The sequence below is a fragment of the Arachis ipaensis genome, chromosome B2, assembly GCF_059453495.1.
Source record: "Arachis ipaensis isolate K30076 ecotype BB chromosome B2, ASM5945349v1, whole genome shotgun sequence".
NCBI classification, from domain to species: Eukaryota; Viridiplantae; Streptophyta; class Magnoliopsida; order Fabales; family Fabaceae; genus Arachis; species Arachis ipaensis.
Genome location: NC_142437.1, coordinates 102,652,860 through 102,668,639, shown reverse-complemented (window position 1 = coordinate 102,668,639; position 15,780 = coordinate 102,652,860). Strand labels below are relative to the sequence as shown.

The 15,780-nt window shown below is 32.8% G+C and overlaps 2 protein-coding genes across 4 annotated transcripts; one reads left to right on the top strand and one right to left on the bottom strand.

Moving 5' to 3' along the window:
* Nucleotides 1-3,111: 3,111 nt before the first annotated feature.
* LOC148575057 (uncharacterized) lies at nt 3,112-4,415 on the bottom strand. Its single transcript, XM_088506028.1, has 2 exons — nt 3,379-4,415; nt 3,112-3,115 (listed from the first exon to the last, which is right to left on the bottom strand). The coding sequence occupies exons 1-2, from the start codon at nt 4,413-4,415 to the stop codon at nt 3,112-3,114; spliced, it is 1,041 nt and encodes a 346-aa protein (XP_088362154.1).
* Nucleotides 4,416-8,466: 4,051 nt separating this feature from the next.
* On the top strand, nt 8,467-12,162 carry LOC107625596 (uncharacterized). Of its 3 annotated transcripts, none has more exons than XM_088503637.1 (4): nt 8,467-10,093; nt 10,943-11,106; nt 11,253-11,358; nt 11,710-12,162. In XM_088503637.1, exons 1-2 carry the CDS (start codon nt 8,567-8,569, stop codon nt 11,006-11,008), a joined length of 1,593 nt encoding a protein of 530 aa, XP_088359763.1. In that variant the 5' UTR covers nt 8,467-8,566; the 3' UTR covers nt 11,009-11,106; nt 11,253-11,358; nt 11,710-12,162. The 3 variants fall into 3 exon arrangements, with proteins under 3 accessions (XP_088359763.1, XP_088359762.1, XP_088359761.1); XM_088503636.1 differs by having other exon boundaries at nt 8,467-10,201; XM_088503635.1 differs by having other exon boundaries at nt 8,467-10,201; nt 11,206-11,358.
* Nucleotides 12,163-15,780: the final 3,618 nt, after the last annotated feature.

The following is a 15,780-nucleotide window of genomic DNA, read 5'->3' as shown; positions in this document are numbered from 1 at the left end:
ATAGTTGTTTGAATGTGATGGTGGGAAAGGTCCCATGAAATCAATACCCCACACATCAAACAACTCAACCTCAAGAATCCCCTGCTGTGGCATTTCATGGTTGGCAGGGAGATTCGTGACCTTCTCACATCTGTCACAGTGCTTCACAAATTCTCTGGAGTTCCTGAAGAGAGTCGGCCAGTAAAACCCACTCTGAAGGACCTTTGTAGCTGCCCGTTCACCACCAAAGTGGCCTCCATAATCAGACCCATGACAGTGCCAAAGAATCTACTGTGTTTCTTCATCTGGGACACATCTCCGGATGATACCATCTTAACACCTTTTAAAAAGGTATGGTTCCTCTCAAATGTAGTACTTGGCATCAGTCAATAGCTTCTTTACTTGTTGCCTACTGTACTCCCTTGGAATAAAATTCATAGCCTTGTAATTTGCAATGTCTGCAAACCATGGAGCCTGCTGAATGAGGAACAATTGCTCATCCAGAAATGTCTCAGTCACAGTTGTGGGTGGTTGTACTCCTGCTTCAGGCTCAATTCTGGAGAGATGGTCAACTACTTGATTTTCTGACCATTTTCTGTCTTTTATCTCAATATCAAACTCCTGAAGGAGCAACACCCATCTGATTAATCTTGGTTTAGAATCCTGTTTGGTTAGAAGGTACTTCAAAGTAGCATGATCAGTATAAACAATAACCTTAGAACCAATTAAATAGGAACTAAACTTATCAACAGCATACACAATAGCTAATAATTCTTTTTCTGTAGTTGTGTAATTCTTTTGGGAATTATTTAACACATGGCTAGCATAGTAAATGACATGTATAAGCTTACCATGCTTCTGTCCTAAAACAGCTCCTATAGCAAAGTCACTAGCATCACACATCAATTCAAATGATAAATCCCAGTCAGGGATATAATGGGAGCAGAGGTAAGGTTTGCTTTCAGAGTTTCAAAAGCACGCAGACATTCAACATCAAACACAAAAGGAACATCAATAACCAACAGGTTACTCAATGGTTTAGCAATTTTAGAAAAGTCCTTTATAAATCTCCTATAAAATCCTGCATGACCCAAGAAACTCCTGACTGCCTTAACATTAGCTGGTGGTGATAATTTTTCAATTACCTCCACCTTTGCTCTGTCAACCTCAATCCCCTTACTTGAAATCCGGTGTCCAAGAATAATGCCTTCTGTAACCATAAAATGGCATTTTTTCCAATTTAAAACAAGGTTTGATTCTTGACACCGTTTCAAGATAAGAGATAAATGCTTAAGGTAGGATTCGAAAGAATTACCAAAAATAGAAAAAGCATCCATAAATACCTCAATGAATGAACTTTTCAACCATGTCAGAAAAAAATTGAAAGCATACACCTCTGAAAAATTGCTGGAGCATTACATAGTCCAAATGGCATTATTCTGTAGGCAAACACTCCAAAGGGGCATGTGAATGCTATCTTCTCTTGATCTTGAGGGTCCACTACAATTTGGTTATATCTAGAATATCCATCTAGAAAACAATAAAAATCATGACCAGCTAACCTCTCAAGCATTTGATCAATGAAGAGCAGGGGGAAGTGATCCTTCCTTGTAGCAGTGTTGAGCCTCCTGTAGTCTATACGCATTCTCCATCATGTGACTGTCCTTGTAGGAATAAGCTCATTCTTTTCATTCTTGATCACTGTGATCCCTCCTTTCTTGGGAACTACCTGCACAGGACTTACCCAAGGACTGTCAGAAATAGGGTAAATAATACCTACTTTCCATAATTTCATTACCTCTTTTTGGACCACCTCTTTCATGGTTGGATTGAGTCTCCTTTGTGGTTGCACAACTGGTTTAGCATCATCTTCAAGGGTGATCTTGTGCATACACTTGGTTGGACTAATCCCCTTCAAGTCACTGATGGTCCACCCAAGAGCTATTTTATGGCTTCTGAGCACTGAAACAAAGTGTCTCTTCCTCTTCAGGCTTTAGGGAAGAGCTAATAATTTCTGGATATGAATCATTTTCACCCAAGAACACATATTTCAGAGAAGGAGGTAAAGGTTTGAGCTCAAGCTTGGGGGCTTCCTCCTCTGCTTTAGGCATGTGAACCACAGCATTCTGGGGTGGTGAATCATCAAATTTCATTAATTCATACTCAGAAATAGGATCCAGAATGTCATCAAGTACCTTAGCTTTTAGTACCTCTTGAACAAGTGGTTCAATAACATCTATTTTCATACACCCTTCAGAATTATTAGGGTGCTTGAGAGCTTCAAAAATATTGAGGACCACCTGTTCTTCATTGACCCTCAGGGTCAATTCACCCTTTTTCATATCAATCAGAGCTCTACATGTAGCTAAAAAGGGTCTACTAAGTATAATAGAGGATTTTACCTCCTCTTCCATGTCTAATATAACAAAATCAACAGGAAAAATAAATGGTCCCACTTTCACAAGTAAATCCTCAACAACACCTACAGATAATTTAATAGAAAGATCAACAAGTTGAAGAGAAATACGAGTGAGTTTTACCTCCTCAATTTGAAGCTTTTTCATCACTAAAAGTGGCATTAGATTGATGCTAGCTCCAAGATCACATAAAGCTCTCTGAATGGTGACATCTCTAATGGTGCAAGGAATGACAAAGCTCCCTAGGTCTGGCATCTTCTCAGGAAGGTTGTGTTAAATAATGACACTACATTCCTTGGTTAACACCACTGTTTCTTGTTCCTTCCAATTCCTCTTATGAGTCAACAACTCTTTCATAAATTTAGCATAGAGAGGCATTTGCTCAAGAGCCTCTGCAAAAGGAATGTTAATCTGTAACTTCTTGAAGACATCTAAAAATTTAGAAAATTGCTTTTCTTTGGAAGCCTTCTGAAGCCTCTGAGGGTATGACATTTTTGGCTTGTATTCAGGAGCCTTTGGCAAGGTGGGATAAGTGTCAAGAGAATCAAGGAATGAGTTGTCTGCACGCTTAGGAGGGGCGTGCTCCACTTCTTCCTTCTTCTCCTCTGGGGCTTCTTTTTCAACTAACTCCCCATTGACCTTGGTCTCAGAGCCAGCTACTTTACCACTTCTCAATTGAATAACCTTGCAATCTTCCCTTGGATTCACCACTGTATCACCTGGAAATGTACTTGCAGACCTTTCAGGTAATTGCTTACTTATTTGGCCCATTTGCACCTCCAAGTTTCTAATGGAGGCTCTGGTTTCCTGCATAAAATTTTTCATCATCTCCCAATTAGAATCTTCTTGGGATTTAGAGTTTGCCTACTGAGGTGGTTGTTGTTGCTGAGACTGAAATTGGCGGTTATTGTAATTGTTTTGTTGGAAGCCGCCCTGAGAATTATTGTTGAAATTTTGAGGTCTCTGAGGTTGGTCCCTCCACCCAAAGTTTGGGTGATTTCTCCACCCCTGATTGTATGTCTTAGAATATGGATCATTATTGGGATTTCTAGTACCACTCCCCATGTAATTGACTTGTTCAGAAGAGGATTGAGCATAATCATAATTATCATTTTGCACAAAATTACCTGTCATGTCATAAGGGACCTCTTGAGGTGGATTTTGGGTGTTGATAGTTGAGACTTCCATTCCACCCATCTGTTGAGTAAGTAGATTTATTTGCTGAGACATGAGCTTGTTCTGAGCAAGAATGGCATTAAGAGCTTCTACTTCCATAACACCCTTTTTCTGAGGAGTCTCAGAGTTCACAGGATTCCTGTTAGATGAGTATAAATATTGGTTCCTAGCAACCAATTCAATAAGCTCAATAGTCTCCTCAGGTGTCTTCTTCTTGTACAGTGAACCACCTGCAGAATTATCTAAGCACATCTTGGACATTTCACCCAAACCTTCATAAAAGATATCTAGTTGAGTCCATTTGAAAAACATGTCCGGAGGGCATTGCCTATTCAGTAGCTTGTACCTCTCCCAAGCTTCATAAAGAGTCTCACGATCCTTCTGCCTGAAGGTCTGAACCTCCACCCTAAGCTTAGTCAGCTTTTTTGGTGGGAAAAATTTAGTCAAAAACTCAGTAACAACCTTGTCCCAAGTATCCAAACTCTCCTTGAGTTGGGAATCTAGCCATAGCTTTGCTCCATCCCTCAGAGCAAACGGGAAGAGCATGAGTTTGTACACCTCTGGGTTCACTCCATTTGTCTTCACAGTATCACAAATCTGCAGAAAATTAGAAATAAATTGATTTGGGTCTTTGTGGGGAAGACCGTGATACTGGCAGTTTTGTTGCATCAGGGTGACCAATAGTGGCTTCAACTCAAAGTTGTTTGCAGCTATAGGAGGCACCACAAAACTTTTTCCATAAAGATCCGCAGTAGGAGCAGAATAAAAGCCAAGTACTCTCCTTTGATTATCATTCCCATTCGGATTTACCACATTGGCATTAGCAGCATCATTAGGATCCATAGTGGATTCTGCAGCATTGTAAAGTCTTGCTTGTTACAAATGCCGCCTGAAAGTTCTTTCAGGTTCAGGATCAAAGTCTAAGAGATGTTCTTTGTCTCTGTTCTTGCGCATAAACAAACAGAAGACAAGAAAGGACGGAAATCTCTACGTCAGAGTGCAGAGAATTCCCTATGAGGTACTTGTGTAAAATAATAAAATAAAAATATTAAATAAAATAAATAAATAAATTTTGAAAATTATAGGTAGAAACAAGATAGAAAAATTTGAAATTAACAAGAAAAATAAACAGAAAAATTAAAATAAAAATAAAGAGGGGACACCAAACTTAATTTCAGAAATTAAGAAAAATTACTAGTAATAAATTCGAGAATAATAAGGTAGAAACTAAATAAAATTAAAACTAAAACGCTTAATCTAAGCAATCAAGCAACTAATAGTTGTTAATCACTAACAATCCCCGGCAACGGCGCCAAAAACTTGGTGTGGAATTTAAAACCACAAACTAACCGGCAAGTGCACCGGGTCGTACCAAGTAATACCTTAGGTGAGTGAGGGTCGATCCCATGAGGATTGATGGATCAAGCAACGATGGTTGATTGATTTACTTAGTTAGACAAGTAGAAAATAGTGTTTGAGAGTTCAAAAAGCATTAAACAGTAAATTCAGAAATTTAATAAAATAAGCAGTAAACAGGTTGTGAAATATGTCTGGAGAAACAGTTAAGGCTTCAGAGTTATCTATTTTCCGGATTGACTTTTCTTACTAACTATTTTAATCATGCAAGATTTAATTCATGGAAAACTATATGTGACTAGACCCTAATTCCTTAGACCTTTTTAGTCTCCTCTAATTCTCATCAACTGCCAATTCCTTGGTCAATTAATTCCAATTAGAGGGTGAAGTTTAACTCTAGTTATTATGCCACAAAAATCCTAACTATCCAAATATAAGAGGATTATATGTCACGTATCCCGTTAAGTCCAGATAATTAGAATTTAGGAAAAATTATTTTTAAGCTGTTGTTCAAGTAAAGAGCTTTTCCAAATTATACAAGAACTCAATTAGAAAGAGTATCATACTTCCGTTCCACCCAAATTCATAAGATAAAGAACGAAAACAATTCTTGAATTATAAATAAGTACATGAATTAAAATAGAAAAGCAATTGAATCAATCCATACAAATAGACAGAGCTCCTAACCTTAACAATGGAGGTTTAGTTGCTCATGGTTCAGAGTGAAAAACTAAGATTCTGGTAAACTGTAAATTGGAATGGAATAATCTCCCTAAAAGAAGTTTTTTTTTCTTTTATATCTAATCCTAATTAATTTAAAATCTAATTTCTAAAACTAAAATAATATCTTTTCCTATTTTAAAATTAAAGTTCAAATCAGAATTAATTATAATAATCACCAGGTCTTCAATTGATGGATGGGGACCACTTGTTTCGTAGGACCCACGCCTAACTTGGGAAATAACTAGAAGTGTTCGCATGATTCCTCCATTCTGAAGCCTCTAATATGTGTTTCCTGGGCCAAAAACTGGGTCAAAAACAGCCCAGAAATTGCCCCCAGCGTTTTCTGCACGTGGCGCATGTCACGCGTACGTGTCACATCGATGGTCTTCTTTGCGTGTCACGCGTACGCGTCAGGTACACGCACGCGTCGTCGTGCAAATCTCCAAATCACGCATACGCGTCAGGTGCGCGTATGCGTCGCTCCTCGCTGGTCATCTCCTTTAATTCTTGTGCTGCAGAAACTCCATCAGATCCAGGCGAATGCTACCTAAAATAAACAGAATTACACAAGACTCAAAGTAGCATCCATAGTGGCTAAAAGATAATTAATTATTGATTAGACTCAACAAATTAAATGCAAATTCACTAGAAAAAGTTAGGAAAGATGCTCACGCATCAATGCAAACCTCAAAGAATTAATAAATAATTAGCTAATAAATTAATTATTATTTAAAGAAATTAGAAAATTTTTTTTCTAATTTAAAGAGGTTGAAATAATTATGTTTCTAGTATTAAATATATTAGTAGCTCATATTTTTACTCTAATAAATAAATATAGTATGAAATTAAAGGAATAGAGGTAAGTAGAACTCGAACTTTTAGTACGAATATGAAGTGCTAAAAGTTAGGGTGTTACAATTATCATCATCATCTTTTTTTTTCTTATTCATCTTTTTTTTCTTGTTTTATCTTCTCAAATTTTTTCTTGTTTTACTCTTTTAATAAGAATAAAAATAAAAAATCAAACAAAAAAGAAGAAGAAACACATAATAGTATAAAATTACTTGGAAGAGGATGAACTTATATTCGTTCAACTAAAAGAAAGAAAGAAATAAGGAAAAAAAGAAGAAGAAAAAAAATGCAGCATTAGAAGAAACATTTTTCTGTATTTGCAATAAATTTGGGTGTAACACAAAGATATTTGGGTATAACACAAAAATATTTGGATGTATTGTTTAAGAATTTTTGGTGTATCTGTGCTGATAAGTTCTGCATAATTCAAAACTCTTCCTCTTCCTCTTCTTCCTTCTCATCTTCTGCTGCTTCTTCTTTTTTTTTTTTTTCTTATTCATCTTTTCTTTTTTATTTTATCTTCTCAAGTATCTTCTTGTTTTACTCTCTCACCAACACCACCTCCTCCTCCTCCTCTTTTTTCTCCTTTTTTTTTTATTGGAATTTCTTCTCCTTCCTTTTCCTCTTTCTTCCCCATCATCAGTTATCTCATTCTTGAAGATAATGAATAATTCAAGTTCAGATTGTCAATTAAACTAGGACGAAATTGATTATTTTGAATCCAATCAAGTGGCTGAGGTGTGGTTCGATTCTAGTTAATGTTTTCGTTAGTAGTTTATGATTCTGTAGGTGAATAATGTTGTTTTTGTTTGTAAAAATTATTGTTCATCATTGATGATTTGAATTGAATGTAATGTAAAAGTTCTGCATTAAAGAAAATATTTTTCTATATTTGAGTGTAACACGAAGATATTTGTATGTATTGTTTAAGAATTTTCGGTGTATGTGTGCTGATAAGTTCTGCATATACTTCAAAACTCTTCTTCTCCGTCCTCCTCATCTTCCGTTGTTTCTTCTTCTTCTTTTTCATCATCATCATCATCATTTTTTTTTATTCATCTTTTTTTTTCTTGTTTTATCTTCTCAAATTTCTTCTTGTTTTACTCTTTTAACAATAATAAAAATAAAAAAAATCAAACAAAGAAGAAGAAGGAACACATAATGGTACAAAATTACTTGGAAGATGATGAACTTACATTGTTCAACTAAAAGAAAGAAAGAAATAAGAAAAAAGAAGAACAAAAAAAAATATTAGAGAAAATATTTTTCTGTATTTGTAGCAAATCTGGGTGTAACACGAAGATATTTTGGTGTATTGTTTAAAAATTTTCGGTGTATGTATACTGATAAGTTCTGCATAATTTAAAACTCTTCCTCTTTCTCATTCTTCATCTTCTGCTGTTTCTTCTTTATTTTCTTATTTCATATTCTCATAATTCTTTTTGGGAGCAAAAAATCAAACCAAAAAGAAAAAAATAAATAATATTGCAAAATTAATAAAAAGAGAAGGAGGAAAAATGTAGCGACAATAACAGTAATAAAAAAATGACAATGAAGATAAAACACGTGAAGAAAAAGAAGGAAAAACACAAAGAAAAAAGAAAAAAGAAAAGAAGGGAGAGGAGGAGGAAGAGGAACGCAACTATAAAAATCGTTGAGTAGAACTACAAAAACACACCAAGCGAGCTATGAAAACTGTTGAGTAGCGCGCGTGTTGACACTCGTATGGGTGAACGTCCTTTTTGTTGGATTTGACCCAACTTATATGACTTGTAAACCAGCATATATAAAACCAGCATATATACAGTACTTCTCTAAATAATTTAAGAGATTTGATTAAATTATTATCTAACCACTCGTTACATAAAATAACTACATCTAAGTTTGGACCTTAAATTAATTACTCCAAAATTTTATAAAAAATTTATGATTTTTTTTTTCTATAAAAAAGCGTTACCTCTCAACTCTGCAGCTCTGGTCGCATTTCACGATGGTAGACCTTGGTCCTTGCTTAAGCGGTTGAAGGCAAGGCTTTGTCCCACTTTGACTACGGTAAAGGTACAATGAGAATCACAAGAAGGTGTGCGCGCGCAAACCTCTTCAGTTTGTTTCCCCCTGTTCTATCCCGCAGGCTCTACCATCTTCCTCCTTCACCCATTGTTAATGTCGATGATGCTGTTGCCTCTTTCACCGCCCTTCTCAACAACCCCAATCCACCTTCTCAACTCGAATTCAGTAAGATTCTTTCTTCTCTTGTTAAGATCAAACAATGCCCCACTGCTGTTTCCCTTTTTTGGCAAATGGAAAATCGGGGAATCATTCCTAGCCTTATTGCACTCAATATATTGTTGAATTGTTTCTGCCATTTGGGTCATATGGACTCCGCTTTTTCTGTTTTGGGTAAGATTATCAAGATTGGTTATGAATTTGATGTTATAACTCTAACAACACTCATCAAAGGGTTCTGTATAAACGGCAAGGTTAGGGAAGCATTAGCGTTTCATGATAGGGTAAGAGCGCTAGGGTTTCAGCTCAACGAGGTCAGTTATAACACTTTGACCAATGGGCTTTGTAAAATAGGGCACACAGGAGCTGCTGTTAAGTTGCTAGAAAAATTGGAGACACAGCCGGTAAAACCTAATGTAGTACTGTACAATACTGTCATCGATGCGCTGTGTAAAGATGGGCTTGTAATTGAGGCAAGCGAGTTGTTTTCTAAGATGATTTCAAGGGGGATTTCTCCTGATGTCATCACTTATAGTTCCCTAATTCTTGGTTTTTGCATCATAAGTCGATTAGATGAAGCTGCTCAATTGCTTAATGAAATGGGGAAAAAGGGCATCGAGCCCGATGTATATACCTTTAGTATATTGATAGATGCATTGTGTAAGGAAGGGCGAATCGACGAAGCACAAAGTGTGTTGGATAGGATGTCAGAAGGAGGCCATAAGCTGAATGTTGTCCCTTACAATGCTCTAATGAATGGATACGTCATAAGAAATGAAGTCAATAAGGCAGCTGAGTTATTTGATGATATGATGAAAAGTGGTTTGGTTCCTAATGTTAGGAGTTACAACACTATGATCAATGGATATTGTAAGAATAAGAGAGTGGATAAAGCCATAGAACTCTTTAAACAAATGCGTCACAAAAATTTGGTTCCTGATATTGTAACATACAATTCTCTTATTGATGGCATGTGTAAATCACGAAGAATTTCCTGTGCACTGGGTCTTCTTGCTGAGATGCATGATAATGGTCAGTCTCCTAGTTTAATAACTTTCAATATCGTGATAGATGGTTTGTGCAAAGTCCAACGTGTTGATGAGGCAATTGCGTTATTCCGACAGATTCTTGACAAAGGGATTAGTCCGGATGTGTACACGTACAATACTCTTCTTGATGGGTTGTGCAAATGTGGAAAATTAAACGATGCAAAAGAGTTTTTTCAACATCTTTTGATCAACAACTCTCGTCTAGAAGTTAGGACTTATAATATTATGATCAACGGACTTTGTAAAGAGGGGTTATTTGATGAAGCGATAACCTTACTCTCAAAAATGGAAAGCAATGGTTACCTGCCTGATTGTGTAAGTTATGAAACAATTGTTTATGCTCTTTTTGACAAAAATGATAATGAAAGAGCAGAGAAATTTCTTCGTGAAATGATAAGTAGAGGTTTGCTAAAGATAGAGAAGGTGAGACAAATTATGTCCTATATGCTTCATTTAATATTTACTTTGTTTTTCTCTTTTGAAAAGTTCATGTTTCTTTTTCCAGTTTTCCTTCTCCAGATGTTGAACTATATATTGCCTTCAATGTTGAATTTGGTGTTCAAATTCTAATTATTTACATTTGTACATTGGATTCAGTGACTTTATGGTATTTCCATTTAATTAAGATGATGATATTCTTAACTCTTTTTTAAGTAATTCTAATTACTTACGAAGTCCTTGGTAATTGATATTGTGAGGCTGTTTCAGGTCATCCAAAATAATATCTAATTTCTCAAGTGCTTTATCCTTTTTGTGTTTGAAATCTATCACAATATTAATCCCATGATTTGGCATGTGAATTCAATAACATGATACCATGTAACTTATTTCAAAAATCTTGACTTGCTTTTATGAATTATATACAATAGAAACAAGTGTGTGCCTCGTGAACTTTTTTCCCCAAACAATGTATGATTTTGCACCATCAAAGGTTGTTGCTGATTTTGGTTGAAATAATTTTTGGAAGGGTCTTTTTGTTTATTATTCTTTTTTAATTTATTTTTAACAAACAATGCATACTTATGTTAGTACTGGCTTGCAAATTGGTCTTAGTTATAACACTAACTGAATTCATGCATGGTTTCATCTTAATATGATTCTGCAATCTGCACATATATGTTCTTAAAGTTTTATGTGTTTTTTCTTTAAATGATTTCTATGTAGGATTGCAAGACTACGATTCCAGTGGAAGTGGATCGGATCCTTAGAACATCCAAAGGAATCCAATGACGTTGACAGTTCTCATATTTTCATCGTCTCAGATGGATATTCGAAACATATGTGAAAAATATCTTTGATCATAAGGTTATCAGCTTCAATATATGAAGGTCAGTATTTGGTTGAAGAAATTGGCTTGCATAGAAACATTATTTCTGGCCACTGCTCTTTTTTAGCTAACCAGGCCTTAACCTGCTGGTATCCTCTAGGCGGAAGTTAACGCCTAATTCCTGAACCCTCTGTGTTCACCTTTTAGGAGGTATGGGGGGCTGCTCATCAAACGCTGTTGCATAAATGCCACTCCTAAAGATCGAACCAGGACATGACAGTTAAGCAATTCAAGCAACTACTACTTTTGCTAGGTATTGTGATTCTTTTTGCTGGTCACTGCTAACCTGCCGTTGTTAGTATTTTGTGCTCTCTTTGTATCAGTTTTCTTCTAATCCTGTTTCTGAATTAGTTAAATTTTGGAGAGACAGATTCAAGGGAATTCTGCACCTTCACTGTAATAATGCTTGACGCAAAACTTTTGTTGTTCTTAATAGTAATAAGTAATTGATTTATTAAGCAATATGTAGGGTTTTTGGGTTTTGTAAGCCGTATCAAAAATGTTGGTTAAGCTGCTTTATGATCTTGAGTAGAATACTTGCGAACTGGAGGAATGCTGGATTCGCAGCTGATCTGACCGGAAACTTCGTCTTCCTTTTTTTCAGGTACGACATCAGAGATATCAAAGTACCGGCATTGTTGGATCGTTTCTTAGATTATGAAACTGCTTTCTGTTTTATGCTTGACGGCAAAGCATTAATGTAATCAAATATTTTGGAGATTGTGATGTTATCTTAAGCATCCTAGGCATGTGGTAGCTTTAGCAATGTAACCAACAAAATTCATGAGAAGGGAGGTTGATGGTTTTTCTCTCAAGTGAGATTTGTACAGTTTCAGAATGGCCTAAAGAAAAACCTCACGCTTGCTACTTTTCAGTTTCATCAGCTCCACATGTGGCCTTCACAACTTCTTCTTTGACTCATCCTAACTCCTCTATCTTTTTTCGAGATTGGTATTCATCCTGTCTCCATGCTAAGTATCTTAGGTTTGGTGCACAAATAATATTTGAATGGACCTCCACTTATATTCAATATTTTAATATCTTTTATTTCAGAAAATTTTAAGGATTAATAGTCAAATTAGTCAGATAAAATATTTTTTAAATGTTTTTTAAAGATTTTATTAATCAAATTGGGCTTTTAACAATTACAAATTAACTATATTAATAATTTCCGTCAATGATTAATCACATGGAATGTTAATTGATAGTATACACGACACTTAACATGTTTAATAACCAAATATATTTATGAAAATTTATCAATTTAGTTGTTAGGTTATATTAGAAATAGAATTTTATATAATTAGGAAAAATTATTAAATTAATAGATTTTCATAAACACATTTTATTAATATTTAAAACATTAATCGTTGACAAAAATTGTTAATAAGAAGACTGAAAAATAAATATAATTAATTTTTAATGGATCAATTTAATTTAAAAAAATTTTTAAAATAAATTTAAAGAATATCTTATCTATCCGAAATTTTAACTTCCCTTAAAATTAATATTTTTCTAGACATACCAATCCATTTGGCAGTATTTGAATATTTGTGTTGAGATTAGGCTAGGCTGCATTTTGTTTAGTATTTGCATTAATCCATTGTAGCTATACTAAAGATCCAAAATTTTGTTTCCGGGCCTTGCTAACGGCAGTTTTTATACAAATTAAGGAAGCAATAGAAAATATTTCGACCAATACACTCGTCAAATGAGAACTTTTTCTTTTTTATGTAGTATTATTAGGTATAAAATTTTTTATGATGAATCAAATTACGTGTTAAACACTGTTATGGTTATTTATAAAACGTTATTGAGGTTTTGTGTTTCTATAATTAAAATAATATTTATTAACAAAATGTCAATGACGTTTTATATTTTAATAATTAAAATTTTTTTTATTACAAAACGTCAATGACATTTTGTGCTACTATCATAATCATATAAAATACTAAAATGATTAAATATTTTTGTATTTTACATTAAAATTATTCATATATAAAAATTTTAACCCGTCAAATGATTAGTTAATTTATCTGTTTAAATAAGTGTCAATAATTTAAATTTGAAAAAATTCTATTTCTCTCTCATGAGAGATGTTAAAATGATACTCCTCTCTCTTCTATTTTTAAGATGTACATTCTCCTCCTTTGTAACTTTTAAAAAACTTCCTGTTTAATCCATTTTAAATTTTTTGTGTTAACTAATGTTAACTTTATCTATTTTTCAAAAAAAAAATTTATTTTTTATCATTAAATTTTACTTAACAAAATACTCTTTAATAAATTATTTTTATTGATTAAATTGTAATTTTACTAAAATATTTTTTTAAAAAATTAATAATTAAATTATTTTTTTCTAAGATATCTTTCAATAATTTTTTAATTTTGTAATTTTATCAAAATTTTTATTAACAATTATAGTTATATTTTTACTATTAATTTTTTAATATCAATATATATTAAATTAAAAAATCTTAGTAAGATTATTTTTCGATATCAAAATTTAATAATTAAAAATTATTGAACGCTATGTTAGAAAAAATAATTTAATTATTAAATTTTAAAAAATTATTTTAGTAAAAATACAATTTAATCAATCAAAAAATAATTTATTAAAGGATATTTTGGTAAGCAAAATTTAATGATAAAAAAATAATTTTTTTAAAGAGTATTTTTGTAAAAAAAAAAAAGATTTTTTCTTGAAAAATAGATAAAGTTAATAGTAGTTAACACAAAAATTTTAAAATGGATAAAAAATGAGGTTTTTTAAAAGTTACAAGAGAGAGAAATATATATTTTACAAATAGAAGGGAGGGAAGTGTTATTTTAGCATCTCTCAAAGGAGGGGAGTGAAATTTTTTTTTTAAATTTTGCTTTGTGTATGCAACAATTTATTGTTTAATAACAAATTTTTAAATAAAATATAAATTTATAATGAATCAATTATTAATTTATTAAACTTAAAAATACCATAGAAAACAAAAAAAAAAATTAGTTTAAAATCGAAGGTGTTTTTATCTTTCATTGTATTGAATGCATCAAGAATTTGAGAAATTTCTATTATTATTTTATTAACAAATTTTTTAGCATACTTAGTTTTTATTCCTTTCCTGTTTTACTTGGTGAATACTTTTATAGAGTTTTTATTGTATAGATTGTATAGATTTTTTAAAATTTTCCAAAAAGTGAAATGTGTCGTTTGAAACTTAAATTTCCTTTTGTAATTGATAGATAATTATTAGATATAGTAAATTAATAACAATTATAAAACATAACTTTATGAAGTAATAAAAAAAAGTTACATGACCACAACCTACAATGGGTTTATTTGGGTAAATTTATAAAAAAAAAAATTTGAGTTATCTTTTTTTGGAAGATTTTATAGAAAAATAAAAATAATTTTATATTCGGATATCTCATACGAAAAGATCTTTTTATTTATAAATTATGTTTGGATATAACAATATAAAAGTATTTTTATTTATTTATTATGTAAAAAATATTTTTTTAAGAAAAAAAGTATTTTAAAATAATATGTAAACTGTAACCTCTCAAAATATTTTTTCAATTTTTTTAGTATTTTCATTTTTACTATTAGGAATTTAACAAACACGCTAAAAAATAAAAAATATTTTTATTAACTTAATGACACCCAAATAAACACAATACAAACTTTTTTTTATATAAGTGAAAAATTCATATTTTTCAATATATATAGTTTTTGAATTTTTTTTACAATTTTAAACATTATCACTATTTCATAAAAAAAATGCCCATATCTTCCCAATAAATTTCAGTTTTCATATATTCTTTCTTCTTTTCTCCAAAGATAAATTCATTAAATGGCTAGTGAACATATAATTGTTATTTATCCAAATGAAACAATACCACATCAAAATAATGGTGCACATTTTGAAGGCAATGATATTGTTATGCATACTTAGCAGTTGCATTCGTTGACAGAGTTTAGAAATATGATTTTGGTCAATATTGATATACTTGGAATTAAGTACGTTAAAAGAATTGGTTATTTGTATTTCATTGGATGTCCTATGTTAAAGGATGACAATCACTTGTGAACTATGTTCAATTGCCATAGAAAGATTGTGATTGAACAAGTAATAGAACTTTGCATTGAGTTTGTGGACATTGGTAATAGTTCATCTTCCTCATGTTCAGTCCCAATAGATTATGCGCCAAGACCTAGTTAGGCGAGAATAACTGAATCCCCTACAAGAATTTGCTCTTCTCCCCCAATGGCCGAATCAATGCTGATTTGGTTTTTGAAGAGTCCGAGTCAAACGAAGAGCAGATCCAATTTAATACAACATATGACAGAACCCTATGAGTAGTATATGCATCTCCCGAAATCAGTAATCAATGAGATTTATCTAACATGTATGCTTACACTGGATTTATCTTTCACCAGAAGTCTACCGATCAATCTCAATATGTAATAAGGCTCATGCTGCTGAAGCACATTTGATACAGCGTCAGCAGACATCTGTCTCAAGCGAGTCTTTAATCACGTCATTTTAATGGCAAAAGACTCGGCTTGCTGCACACCCTCCTGTGGTTCCCGACTCAGAGGCAACGTTCCAAGCGCCTCATGAACCATCTCCCATGTTTCGCGACCATAATGAGTCTGAAAATCACAGTTGTAACCACCAACT